The 13,573-nt window shown below is 39.9% G+C and overlaps 1 protein-coding gene across 7 annotated transcripts in view; it reads right to left on the reverse strand.

Annotated features, from left to right (window-relative positions):
- The window catches only part of LOC134751562 (serine/threonine-protein kinase Wnk-like), an 86,411-nt gene that overhangs the window by 4,504 nt on the left and 68,334 nt on the right, over window positions 1-13,573 (reverse strand). For 5 of the 7 annotated variants that reach the window (XM_063687017.1, XM_063687018.1, XM_063687019.1 and 2 more), the window contains 10 exons: window positions 13,041-13,109; window positions 11,118-11,246; window positions 10,173-10,334; window positions 9,314-9,426; window positions 8,424-8,501; window positions 7,293-7,403; window positions 6,616-6,676; window positions 5,133-5,231; window positions 4,511-4,734; window positions 3,443-3,665 (listed from right to left, as the gene is read on the reverse strand). In XM_063687017.1, coding sequence (XP_063543087.1) covers window positions 3,443-3,665; window positions 4,511-4,734; window positions 5,133-5,231; window positions 6,616-6,676; window positions 7,293-7,403; window positions 8,424-8,501; window positions 9,314-9,426; window positions 10,173-10,334; window positions 11,118-11,246; window positions 13,041-13,109 — 1,269 coding nt within the window. The remainder of the gene's footprint in view (window positions 1-3,442; window positions 3,666-4,510; window positions 4,735-5,132; window positions 5,232-6,615; window positions 6,677-7,292; window positions 7,404-8,423; window positions 8,502-9,313; window positions 9,427-10,172; window positions 10,335-11,117; window positions 11,247-13,040; window positions 13,110-13,573) is intronic. The other 2 variants (XM_063687020.1, XM_063687022.1) reach the window with 1 other exon arrangement.

The following is a 13,573-nucleotide window of genomic DNA, read 5'->3' on the forward strand; positions in this document are numbered from 1 at the left end:
TATCAGTTCTAAGTACGTATTCATACATTTGATTGTAAAAAGAATTAGTAATACTTTGGTTAAAATATTGTTTTATATTTTACAATTTTCACTATTATTCTAAAATTTATTTTAAATAAAGTATTACTTTTATTAAATCGTTTATGACGTGATCTTATTAAGTATGTATATGAAAAGGGCTCCACGAGGCGAAATACTTTTTACGCCAATTATTTTCTTTTTTTTTATTTACAACAAAGACGAAAGTTCGAGAAAAATGTGGTTACTTAATAATTGCCTAACTTGTTGAAAAAATAACTTTACATACTATCAACTTATAACCGTAGTATATTCCATGATATGTTTTAAATGCACCATATTTTTTTCTAATTTTTAAAAGAATATTTAATACCTTTAAAATAATATCTGTCTGTCTGTCTGACTGTCTGTCAATCTATCTGTCAGTCTGTCACCAGGCTGTATCTCATGAACCGTGATAGCTAGACAGTTGCAATTTTTACAGATGATGTATTTCTGTTGCCGCTATAACAAGAAATACTAAAAACAGAATAAAATAAAAATTTAAGTGGGGCTCCCCAAACAACAAACGTGATTTTTTGCTGTTTTTTGCGTAATGGTACGTTTGCGTTTTTTGTTAATAGCTTTTGAACTTTTTTTATGTGGGAATGCTTCGAATACATTTTTCTAGACATCATTCCGAATCTAATGAGGTATCATACGTATTTTTAGGAGTTAGTATCTCTATTAGTGGCAGCCGTACAAGCCCAATTTCAAAGAAAAACCGCAAATGGATGTACAAGTTAGCCGTTTGGCACACGCATACTGAGGTCAAAACAAAATTTTTGACCCGCAGTTCCTAAAAAAATCCCTTGCTACAACATTTTTTTTTTGTATGGAAAAAAACATTTTTTTTTCAAAAACCTATCGTGTGTGGTATCATACGAAAGGGCTTTTTGAGGCGATTCTAAAAGTATACCAAATCATTACATTTTAGCCATTTTTTTTTTGTAAATTAAAACAAATAGAATTTTCAAAACATACCAAGTTTGGGGTCAAGTTAAAGGGTTAAAGAGGTATTTCCCGTTGGATATATGGATATTACGTATCCTTGTATGATTAATATGTACCGTATCTGCAGTACAGTTCCATAAGTCTCGTAAAATAGGTATTGAAGTAGAACGGCCGGTCCGGGCCGTAGCAACTACGCTCGCATTCCATTGCTAATTGTTCTGTTTATAAGTTATTGATATACCCGACAAAAAAAAAACAAAAAAAAGTGTTTTTTGTTTAATTTAGTTTAATTTGTATACTTTTAGTTTGAGTCATATATGTTAATACCTACAGTATTAAGTTATTTGTTATAGGTTAAGTGTGCGCTCACCGATAAAATGTATTTTGCGTGAAAAAACAATTAATTCTCGTGTAAGTGAATATTATGTATTCTTATGAGAAAATAAAGATCTTTAAACCTAACTGTGTCACTTTGTATTTTAAAAAAAACTAAATAAAATTATTTTTAAAATTCCTTTTTTTGGGTTAGATATGAGGAAATCACGTATCATTTTTGGTATATTGTACAAAAAAAAATCAGCCATATCGTATCTGGAGGAGCCCAAACTTGGTATGTTTTGAAAATTCTTTTTGTTTCAATTTAAGAAAAATGGCTAAAATGTAATGATGTGATATATTTTCAGAATCGCTTCAAAAAGCCCTTTCGTATGATAGATAAGAGAAGAATACGATAGGTTTAAAAAAAAAGTTTTTTTATACAAAAAAAAAAAATTTTTTATACAAAAAAAAGTTTCAGCACTCCTCACAAGGGATTTTTTTTTAGGAACTGCGGGTCGATAATTTTGTTTTGACCTCTAGTATACGTGTACCAAACGGCTAACCTGTACATCGATTTGCGGTTTTTTAATGCGAACAGCTTACACTATATTTTTAACCACCTTGAACGTTTTGTAGACTAGACTATTGTCCCAAATTGGGGTTTCTTATTCATTCCGACCAGGATTAGGAGCTCTTCAAACATACCTATTTTAATCAAAATCTGACTCATAAATAAAAAACGGACCATTAATAAAACTGTATAATTACATCAACGTAAGAAATATCTCATGTCACATGTTTCTTTGTTATGATAATTTTATCTAACCTGAGGCTTTCTTTTTTTCTAATCAACGAAGCCGGAGAGCGACAAATTTGTTTTTCATCACACTTGCTCGAAAAGATCTTATTTCATGCAGGTGTACTGAAGGGAAAACAAAAGGCCTATATTGTTCCCGCGGGAGTTATAGCTTTCTTTTTTTAATTAGATATGTCACTAATTCATACGAAGTACGAACCAAGTAAGTTATAAGTAAAATACTTTGTTTAAAGTATAAGGGTGTGTAAGGGAGTTTTACTTCTAAAATACTGACAATTATAATTTAGTATTTTTGTTTATAATATTTAATTGGATTAATTTAATAGCCGTTTAAAATATTTTTACACAAAATTTTCTATCGTGGCTGAATGCCGAAGGTCTGTGCCTTAGATGCCTAACCTGTCAAGAAATGACAATATGGCGGACGAATATTTGAAATGTCACCGTATTTTATAATTATTTCCCTGAAAATTTAGTTTTTCATCACAAGTGTAACGAAAACCATTGTGTGTAACTCCGGGGGTAAGAATATTGTAAACTCCTCCTTTACAAAATCTCACTTACCCCCCTCGTTGCACAATGTAGGTACTAATAGCACAGCGTGTCGAAAGTTGATACTTTCCGCACGGAAACGAGAAAAGAAATGATTGTTTTTTTACTCTCCTGTAAAAGTCAAAATGTTATTTGGATTGCAGGTTGTAGAAGGATATTGAATTCAGCTACCTAAAATCAAGAAGTTAAATCACAATAACAGGAAATAAGTAAACGCTCAGTGGTGGTAGCGAGCTAAGCTAACAGAAAAAGTTTGTAAGAACTAGCTATAGCCTATGATATGCCTATATAGCGGGCCGCGACCGCGACGCGACTTGCAGGCATAAGGTCCGTGAGCGCAAATGACGTGCGCGTCTGTGTGCGTGCACCACACACACGGGGATATGGCGGCGCCGCCCCCGTCAGCGCGACGGAGATAATCAGTTTGAAATCTCAAAATTGAGAATTCGCTCAGCTCCTGTTGGCTCTTAAAGCGTTCGCTAAATTTTATTGCATGGGAAATTTCATAGGTACTTTACAGTTTACTGTTGTTTGGCGTTAATTGATCTGTTAAATGTGGTTGGTGTAACTGGACCCTAGTTGACAGTAAACCTTCAGTGGACAACTCGACTCTAAGCGAAATTTATGCAAACAATAGCTCGAATCGAATGGATGATTTCTTCACGCTCCTCTCGTAACGAATTCGTCGTTTGCAGACATGTTTGTGTTGATCTTCAGCCTTGAATTAGTCGAGGTGTACCGTACCGTAATCTCCGCTCCTCCACCTGGCCAGCTCCTCGCTCGCCGACCCCCCGCCCGGCGGGGGCGGGGGGGTGCCGGGCCGGCGCCGGAGCGGCGCGCAGGCCGGGTCCTGGTCCAGCGCCAGCGTGCGGTCCAGCACGGCGGCCGTGAGCGCGCGCGCCGGGTCCAGCACCAGGTAGCTGCGGTCGTCGTCCGCGCCCGAACACGTGTGCCGGGGCTCCACGACCTGCCCCAGATAAATACTAGTTAAATACCCGGGCATTCACCCGATTTTTGACGACCGGTCTGGCCTAGTGGGTAGTGACCCTGCCTGTGAAGCCGATGATCCTGGGTTCGAATCCCGGTAAGGGCATTTATTTGTGTGATGAGCACAGATATTTATTCCTGAGACTTGGGTGTTTTCTATGTATTTATGTATTTGTATATTACCTATATATATATCGTTGTCTAAGTACCCACAACACAAGCCTTCATGAGCTTACTGTGGGACTTAGTCAATTTGTGTAAGAATGTCCTATATTTTTTTTTTTTTTTCAATCAATACTCGAATCATCGCGTTTCAAAGAATTTCGATATAAAACATAGAGAGAAACATCTCGACATTTAACGTTGCGTCCTGCGGTCCTCGTGAGCGATTTTAACGAGAACGCGAAGCAGTGACCCGACTGATCGTGATTCATTTGTTTATTCGGGTAAATCCCACTAGTTACCACCAAGTTGTTACCAGTGGGAATTTTTTACCCACCTTTTACCACTGGGAAAAATAATTCCCAGTAGTTACCACCAAACCGAGTTAGTGGGAATTATTTTTCCCAGTAGTTATCAGTGGTAAAAAGTTGGAGAAAAAAATTCCCAGTAGTTACCACCAAACCGAGTTAGTGGGAATTATTTTTCCCAGTAGTTATCAGTGGTAAAAAGGTGGAGAAAAAAATTCCCAGTAGTTACCACTGTTAACAACTCGGTGGTAACTAGTGGGAATAACCCGTTTCTTCCACGGTATTTCAACGCGCGTTCGCGTCAAGGTCGGCCATCGCCGAGGACGGTACGTGAGACCTAGAAGCCAGTACACACCTGCTGACTAGGATCGATGACGGTGACCACGCTGTCCGCGAGCGCGTCCTCGACGCGCACGGTGCGCGCGCGCACGCCGCCCGTCACCACGTACGTGGCGCTCTCCTCCGCCTCCGCCTCCGCGTCTCCGTCCGCCTCCGCCTCCGCCGCCGTCTCCGAGCACAGCGAGCCCGCGTCGCCCTCCTCCGTGCCGGTAAACGAGCCGCTGGCCAGATTGTCTTTCGCTGAAATTACTAAATTATTCAATTTTTGTTTGTCAATACATCATTACCTAAAATTTCAGAGCATTCGATATGGATCGATATACAATCAAAAATCTAGCATTGGTATTGTTAAGATACAATACTCCGAGTTGTTTATCGTTCGCACTTATTGGTGCGCGAAAGATATCGTGTGAAAGTTGTATTATAAAAGGAACATATCAAGAACAATATATAAAAATCAGCATTAATTGTGTACCTAATCTTATTTTGGCAATATTTTACGTGGCCATGTGACAACTCGAATTATTTGAATGTTATTAAGAAACCGTGGAAATAAACATGTTATAGCGTCAAGTACAGAAAGTTAGATACCTAAAGCGTTAGGTTAGATAGAGATAGAGATAGAGGTTAGGTCTCACCGTGCTGCAGGATGCGGCAGAGCTGGTAGGGCGCGCAGGGCTGCACGCGCGCCACCCTCCCCCCCCGCCCCCACGCCTCCGCCAGCGCGCCGCCCGAGCCTGCACACACACACACACACCACATCACTATTTGCGAAAACAACACCTGTAAAACTTATCCGCCATGTCGCGTTAGCAGAAAAGTTACCTCAAATATAAAAAAAAATATATAATTCTGCTCATTTTGAAAAATCTATTCTTTTCATGTCTGTCAAAATCTTCAACCATTTGCCAAATGACTTAAAATCCTTGGATTGTCAAGGTTTTAAAACCAAATTATTTAAGTGGTGTTTACAAAAAATGTTCTACTCGGTTAATGAACACTTTGTATCCACCAACGCCTAATAACTGTTATAATATTTTATTATTATTATTACTTTTTAGGTACTGTATTAGCTTGACATAAAATTGTTATGAAAATTATGTGTTACCACTTTTCTGTATGCATGACATTGACCTGTTATTATTATTCTCTATTATTATTACTAATACTTATTTTTTTTCTGACATTTTTATACTTTTATTTTAATTTTATAGGTTTTAATGACATGCACATTGAGAGTCAAAGAGTATTGTACGCCAAATTCAGGCTGATTGTGATGTAACCAAATACTAACCCTACCACCATTTATAACCACTCACATTCAAACAATAAAAATTTGTATTTGTAAAAAAAAAAAAAAAGTAATAAACCCTTGGGACTTTTAAGATGATCTATGATTGAGACTAGAAGGTTAAATGAAATGAAATGAACAACAATGAATAGCCCAAACCGAATACAGAACCTCCTCCTTCTATGAAATGAAGTCGGTTAAAAATAGATGAGAAACTTTTTCCGATTTGATGACATTTCGTCTGTATGATTTGGATATTTTGGATACTGTCCACATTTTTCAATTTGAATTCTGTGAATTATTTTTGCTGTTACGGCACGACCATGCTTTGAATCAACAATTTTAATATTTTTAATGACCCACACACATACGAATGGATAAATCACAAAGTTAGTAAGTGCATCATAAAATGGTGCGTTGGAGGGAGTTTATCATACAACAGTCCCAAACCTAAGAGTAATAAACGGTGTGGAAACAACAGTGTTAATAAAAATTTTTTTGCTTATATTGATAGCTTGAAATCATTTTAAACTGAGGACAAAATCAGTCCATTGCAGGGCACAAAAAAAATTGAAATGTTAGGAATCACTAATTTAGTACAGGTCGATTCACTAAAGCTGGCACACACTGAATGAACGAAACATTCATTGTATGAGTGACACCTGTATCGGTAAATCGGTATACAGCCAGAGCCACCATTTTATTACTTAGTGTGATAAACACATAGATATTTCCATTCACTCAGTCATTCCATTCGTGCCAGCTCTCGTGAATGGACCTGTTTCAACTGACATTGTGTAGTTTACAAAGCAAAAAGTATAGGTAGTTACCGTCGTAGGCCGCGGCCGCGAGCAGCGAGTGAGTGTCGCCGCCGTGCTCCGGGAACACGTCCTACAGGTACAGGGGAACATTGCATTATCAAATAGAACATATTCACACGTTTCTCGACTAAACAATAGCTATACAGGCTAAATTTAAAAATAGCACTCAAATGGGTTAAAATTTTGGGTGTTACGAATGTTACGATAAGATACCAAATACACGTTATTCTTATAAACACCCAAATTAAAAAGATATCTTGAAAAGAAACTAAACAACTTTAGCTAGAAATATCGCCTTTTACGTAGCCGACATTTTGCCCGAGAATTTAAGGGTCTCCGGCAAGCCCGGTTCTCCATACAAACGTAGTTCCGCTCTCATTTTAAAACGACTAGCTAGATTGCTCAACAAACTTTGTACTTACGATTGGATAAGGTATATCTATGTCTGTAATTAGTTTATGTTGCTTCAGATATCATAGTTAAAAAAATACAGCGAATTTGTTTTTCATACAAAACTCGTTTTTGGCTCTATTTCGTTTGTTTTATAAACTGGAGCTATATAAACTAATTTCAGACCTAGATATACCTCATGTATGTGCAAAGTCTCATTACAATCCAACACGTAGTTTTAAAATGACAGCGGAACTACGTTTGTATGGGAAGTGAAGTGTAAATGAGAATAGTACCTTGGGCGGCGGCTGCTTGTAGTGCAGCGAGATCTTGCTGAGCTCGTGGTCCAGCTCCGCGAGCCCCGCCACGTGCCGCTTGTGCGCCTCCGCCACCGCTACCGCTTCCACCTGCACCATACCATACCAACCAATCACTACATTATACAATCTAATGTGTACCGAAGTTTATTGTATTAATATTTCGTAGGTCGCTACCGATACCGACCGAGCTTAAAGGCTGTTAAATTCAATAATTAAGATAAACCATTTTTAAACTGGGTGCCCTCCAAAGCATCTACACTCACAATACTCACATCTCAAGACGAAACACGGAAATAGAACAAGTCGGGAATTTTGTATTTGTGTTGCGTTCCTAATATTACTTTAGATTTGGACTCAAGTGCTGTATAATTTAAGCGGTGATGATGATCCCTATGACAGTTCATTTTTGTATGGAGTAACTGTCAGTGTCAATGTCAAAGGCTTTTAGACTTTTTTTTATACTTTGGGCCTTTTTGCTTTGAGCCTTGGGGGAGGCCTATGTTCAACAGTGGACATCTATTGGCTGACATGATGATGATGATTGATACTTTAATACATTTTTAGTGTTCCGTACACAACTTTGTTCACGGAACACTTATGGGGTCACTTCGGTCTTGCAAATCAGGTCATATGAAGTAATAAATATACGGTAAAAAAATGTGCTCGAGTATTTAGCAAGAAAATAGCGTGAGCCACCTAAGGGCGCACCAGAGAGCGGATCAGCTACACGCTAATAATGCGAATTAAAAATTGCCTACTCCAGAGCACACAGTCGCTGTGGCCGAAATCGGTCAGGAGAGCATCATCACGGTAAAAACCTGTTTCTTCATATATTTTTCAAATTAGGTCTACCCAAAAGCGAGTTGGAGGAACTGTCATTCGCCGCGTCAAGTATAGAGAAGAACGCAGTTCAAAAATGACCGTAGTTCTGTAGAAAGCGACCAACGTTTTATTTTTGTTAAATTAACTTACACCATTACTCGGTGGATTTGATCGCTTTTTGCATTGATAAAAAAATAAAGTTGGTCGTTTTCTGCATAACTACAGTCAAATGGGTCTTACCTACCTGTGGTGAAATGGTAAAATGGTAAATGAGTGTATTGTTACCTTATGCGGCTGCTGCACGCGGTGCGTGGGCGACAGCGCCGGGCTGTACTCCACGGGGGACTGCGGCGACACCGGGCCCTGACAAATACACAGATACCTTATACACTATACATTTTAAATCGTAACCCCCTTATTCATCATACTTAGCAAACTTCAGTTAAATTTTGTCTCGTTCTAACATAAATATCAAAATGATAGACAAAAGATTATCAAGAACTTGGTAGCCTTGATAGACGATTATCGGCATTTTCATACTTTAAAGTGCAGTTCTTTCTTACTGTTACTTTACTGACGAAATGTATGGGGTTTGACATTGACCGTCAGTTTCGTGATGATTGCTAAAATGGTACAGTCAGCTGCCGAGAAAAGTACCCCCCCCCCCCCCCCCCCTGCATAGAAGTTTGTATGCAAAGGTGCTAAGCTAATAGTAATTGCTGACCGTACACAGTTAAGTGAAAACGCCCTTATGAATAAAGCCCTTAGTAACTAGTTTTAAAAATGTATCAATGTATGTGTTTCATGAGTTTTTTTTTGTCTTTTTTTAATGCTCCAGATACAACTTCTTCCAGATAGACCATAATGTCTTCAGAGTTAAATTCCAGCCTTCTATGTTATTCTAAGGGTATCTAAGCTAGGCCAAATAATAATAATTTTATTCGGCCGAGCTGCGGGAGTGCAGTGCTAAGCAGGTACGACGACTCTATTGCCTTTATCCTTGGGAGTATAAATATTCTTTATCCAACTAGGGAACAAATCATTTTTTTTAAGTAGTGGTCATGACGTTAGCCGCGTAAGCTGAAGACGCGGGTTCGATTCCCGCCTGCACCACCGGTGGACTTGGTCACTTCTTTCAGTGTAAAAATATTGTTTATAGTAACAACAATACTCACGCTGTTGGAGATGGAGGCGAGCTTGTGTTGCAGCGTCATCATGTACTCGCTGTACGAGTGCGGCTTGTTGGGCGTGCTGGGCTGCGACGAGCACACAGACCCCGTCGCCAGACCTGCACACGGGATACATAAGTGTATTAGTGACCCTTATAACTCGTATGCAAAATTACTTATAGTTAAAAAAAAAAATACATTATTCATGTCAACACAACGAGGAGCCAACGGAGCATCAGCTGACATTCACGAAGCATCAAGATACAGTCTTAACCTTTGGTATGCTTAGTAGATCTGTTCCATGTGTATTTTTTTTTTATACAACAAACACGAAGTTGTCTAGATTGCTATTTAAATATCAATTTTTTGACAGGAGCATACGAAAGGTTAACCATTTTACGAGGATCTTGCTCATAAGTGTTTTGCTGGGGGTCCCTTTGTTTGACATAATTATTGAAAGTCATAATGTAATGATTGTCATATTATCATTATGCATAATTCTGAAACCGTTACCTTTTCAGGATTTTCCTCGGGTTATCCTATAGATAGGTTAGGTTAGATTAGGTTTGTTTTATGGCAATCCTGAAAAGTTACGCGTTTCTGAGAAAAACTAAATTATGACTAACGAAAATGTGGACAAACAATACATTATGACCTAAAACTATAAAACAATAGAGACCCGTTTTGCTGGCTCATACTCCAAAATAACCCCTCGACTCCGATGCGATATCACATCGGAAGAAAAGTTACTTCTTAGGTTCAAAATGTTGATATTGTGTATGGCTGTGAGTCAAGATGTTAAGACGGTAGTATTAGTAGAACAGTAGACAGACTGTAGAGTGTAGAGTATGTACACGTTACCCACCTTGCAAGTCCTCCTGGATCCTGCGCTGCGCGGAGCAGGCGCGCGCGCGCTGCAGCGTGTTGAGCGGCGACACGAGGCCGAGGCCGGCGCCGCCGAGGCCGAGGCCGGGGCCGCCGAGGCCCAAGTTCTGACCGCTCAAACCTAGGTTCTGGCCCGCTAGACCTGTCGAACGTAACGAGATTAGGTACGAGTCATCAAAATGTGTCACATTGTGTGTTCGATTCCACCACAAAACTTATGACGCTACATATTTGGTTTCGTTGTCTAAAACAGTTTTCTTTGTTAAACTTTCTAATGTGTCAACGAAAATGCTAATTTATTTTTAATTAATGTTTAACTAAGCATATCGGCAGGATTTTGAAGAGCAAATACCTAAATTGCAAAATTTTGCTAGATATTATCAAAGATAGATATAACTCCGTAATAGATGGATACAGTCTAAGGAAAAATCGTGCCTCGAAAATCAAGAAAATTTGATTCTCGTTCAGAGGGCGCTACTAGCTTTGGCCTACTGTCGTATAGATGGCGTTGACGGCTTCGTTTGTTATTTAACAATTTTAACGCATATCACTGAAAGAACATGGGTCAAAATCATAAAAATAATTAATGCAAATAAAAAAAATCATTTATCTATATTTAAATACATTCTATCGTATTTTTATAAATCTTCATTTTTAGTTTTAAAGTGTGTCGACAGATGGCAGTGAATTTACTGGGGTTACAAAATTTACTATGACAGTACCGCTCTTATTATAAAGACTGTCGTAAGACACGTGTAGTCATTTTCACATGTTAAAATTAGCAATGGCCGTCTAAAGATCATCTAAGGCAGAATTTGACTAGAGTATCAAGTATCGTGCTTCCACCAAGGTTGAGGATGCCGCGCTGCACACGACAGGCGCAGGCGTGGCGTGGAGGCAGGGAGGAGCTCGGCTATGTACAGACCCAGGTTCTGGCGGTTCTGCGCCATGAGGTTCTGGTTGAGCGCGAGCGGCGGCAGCAGCGCCACGAGGCCGGGCGCCAGCGAGCCCGGCCGCCCCGGCAGCGCGCCCGCCTGCAGCGCGCCCTGCTGGGCTGCAATGTTCATTTCATCTTACACATGTTGCCGACTCCACATAAATAAAAAATAAAATAAATAAAAATAAAAATCTTTTAATTCGGACGATAATACAATCCATATTTTGTTAGTTACAAATATACTTAAATTACTATGTTGTTAACTAAGATGTTGGGAGGTCCAGTGCCTGATAAGTGCACTGTCCCATCTCCCTGCCACGACGGCGACGGCCAGGAGACTGTGGCGGCTGTGGCGCACCCTTCGGAGCGTCGCGTGGAAACCATCCACATGCGCGTCGGCGAACATGCCCGACGCGCTGCAGAATCGCGGCAGCCGCAACAGTGCCCTGAACGCGTCGTTGTACTGTACACGCATGGCATTCATAGAACGCTGCGTGTACCTCGTCCACAGGCTGCAGGCGTACAGCGAAGTACAGTACGCTCGAAAAAGTGTTATTTAAACTTGCGCTGTACACCTGCTGTGAACCTACGGGCGACCATATTAGCCCTAATAGCTAATGCCCTACGTTCGCGTTCAATGTCCGCGTCGTCACGCAAATCGTCAGTGATCAAGTGCCCAAGATATTTGAATGAATATACCCTCCTCAGCTGCTCGCCATTCAAACGAATGGGTGGGACGTATGATGGGCACTTGCTCCCCGCCTTGAAAACCATGTACTCACTTTTCGCGACACGTGACATAAACAAAGCTTTAGTGCCCCAGCTTGCAATTGAGATAAATTATTAAGTATCAAAGAAAGTAAAGTTTCCATAAGAGTTTTGAATGATTCACGGTTAGTTTCACTAGACTTATATTGACCGGGATATAGACCGTGATTACCCTTTGAATAGTTTATGAGCTCCCGATATTTCGACGCAGTTACATGCATCTTACTCACGGGTGACCGATAATAGCGGGTGGGTGTCAAAGCTTATGGTCTTCGGTCACCCGTGAACATGATGCATGTAACTGCGTCGAAATATCGGGAGCTCATAAACAATTCAAAAGGTAATCACGGTCTATATCCGGGTAAATATAAGTTTAGTAAAGTTTCCATGTTAAAACACGAGAGAGAAAAGCCAATTCTTTATATGTTCATAAAATGTTATTAGTGATTTTTGGCAAAGGATTTACGACGAAGAATATGAATTAAAATTGCCGTTACTATTGTGACAGGCTCGCTACAATTCACAAAAACTAAACTATTTTACAAAGCGAATCGACTATTTGCCCACACAGACCGCCGGCCGCTTCGCGAGGAAATAGTTATTAGTGCAATAAGAGAGGAAAATTGGTTTTTCTTGCGAGTGTCAATTTTGAGTCCCTAGAAAGCGAAAGATTCTAAGTTAGAATCTTGAGCGTAGCGAGGGACTCAAAAACACGAGATATAAAATAACTTTGCTCTCGTGTGACAGATATAATTTTTCACCTCAGCAGTGAGAACATATTAAAGGTTAAAATGTATTTAGAATTTGTAATAGACCCCGAAGTATTAAGTGGCAGTTCATGGCCTTCACTAAATTAAAAAGCAAAGTAGCTTTCACTCCCTGGAGTGACGAAAGTGGGCTTGTTCGGGCTGCTGAGGTGAAAATTAAATTGCAGCGCAAAGCGACTATGCAAAGACGTGCCTCGCCAAAGCATAATATATTATTATTAGTAATGGGCGGGACACACCGAACTGCTTCACGCGGCAATTTCCTCGCGCGGCGACTTGTTCTTTGCGGAGCGTAATCGCTAAGAGTGTAACAGCTAAGTTGATTTAAAGCTTGTATGACAGCTAGCAACAGGGTAGAGACGTGACATGAACTTACCGTAAAGGTCGTTGGCGGTAGCGAGCATGGGCTGGTAGGCGGAGTAGGGCGGCAGTCGCTGCGACAACGCTGAACAAACGTGCGGTTAGTCACTCACGTGCCACACAGAGCAATAGGGTACTAGGGTATCAGCTGGTTCGTAGGGTAAGGGACAAGAAAACATAAGGTTTATGAAAATCGTGGTTATAACTAACGTGAATGGGTTCTAAATTATAAATTATGACACAAGCTATAAGGCCCACCCCACATCACTAGCGTTTCCCGAGCGTCGTTGGCGCAACTGCGTGGTGAAACCATTTTCCATAGTGCTGATTAGACGCCGCCGCTCAAAATACGCTAGTATGGGGTGGCTCTAAGATTACTATAAAAGATTACTTGTTAACGTTGTCAGGTCGATTCGCGGGTAGATTGAAAACTATAAAACACGATTATCATACTCATGCGGAAAAAGTTGAGACGGAATAAGCTGTAGATCGAAAAAATACTGGTTACAATCAGTGGATAATTTTTATTGTTGTATCGTGCCACGTTTA

The sequence above is a fragment of the Cydia strobilella genome, chromosome 22 (assembly GCF_947568885.1).
Source record: "Cydia strobilella chromosome 22, ilCydStro3.1, whole genome shotgun sequence".
Classification (NCBI taxonomy): Eukaryota; Metazoa; Arthropoda; class Insecta; order Lepidoptera; family Tortricidae; genus Cydia; species Cydia strobilella.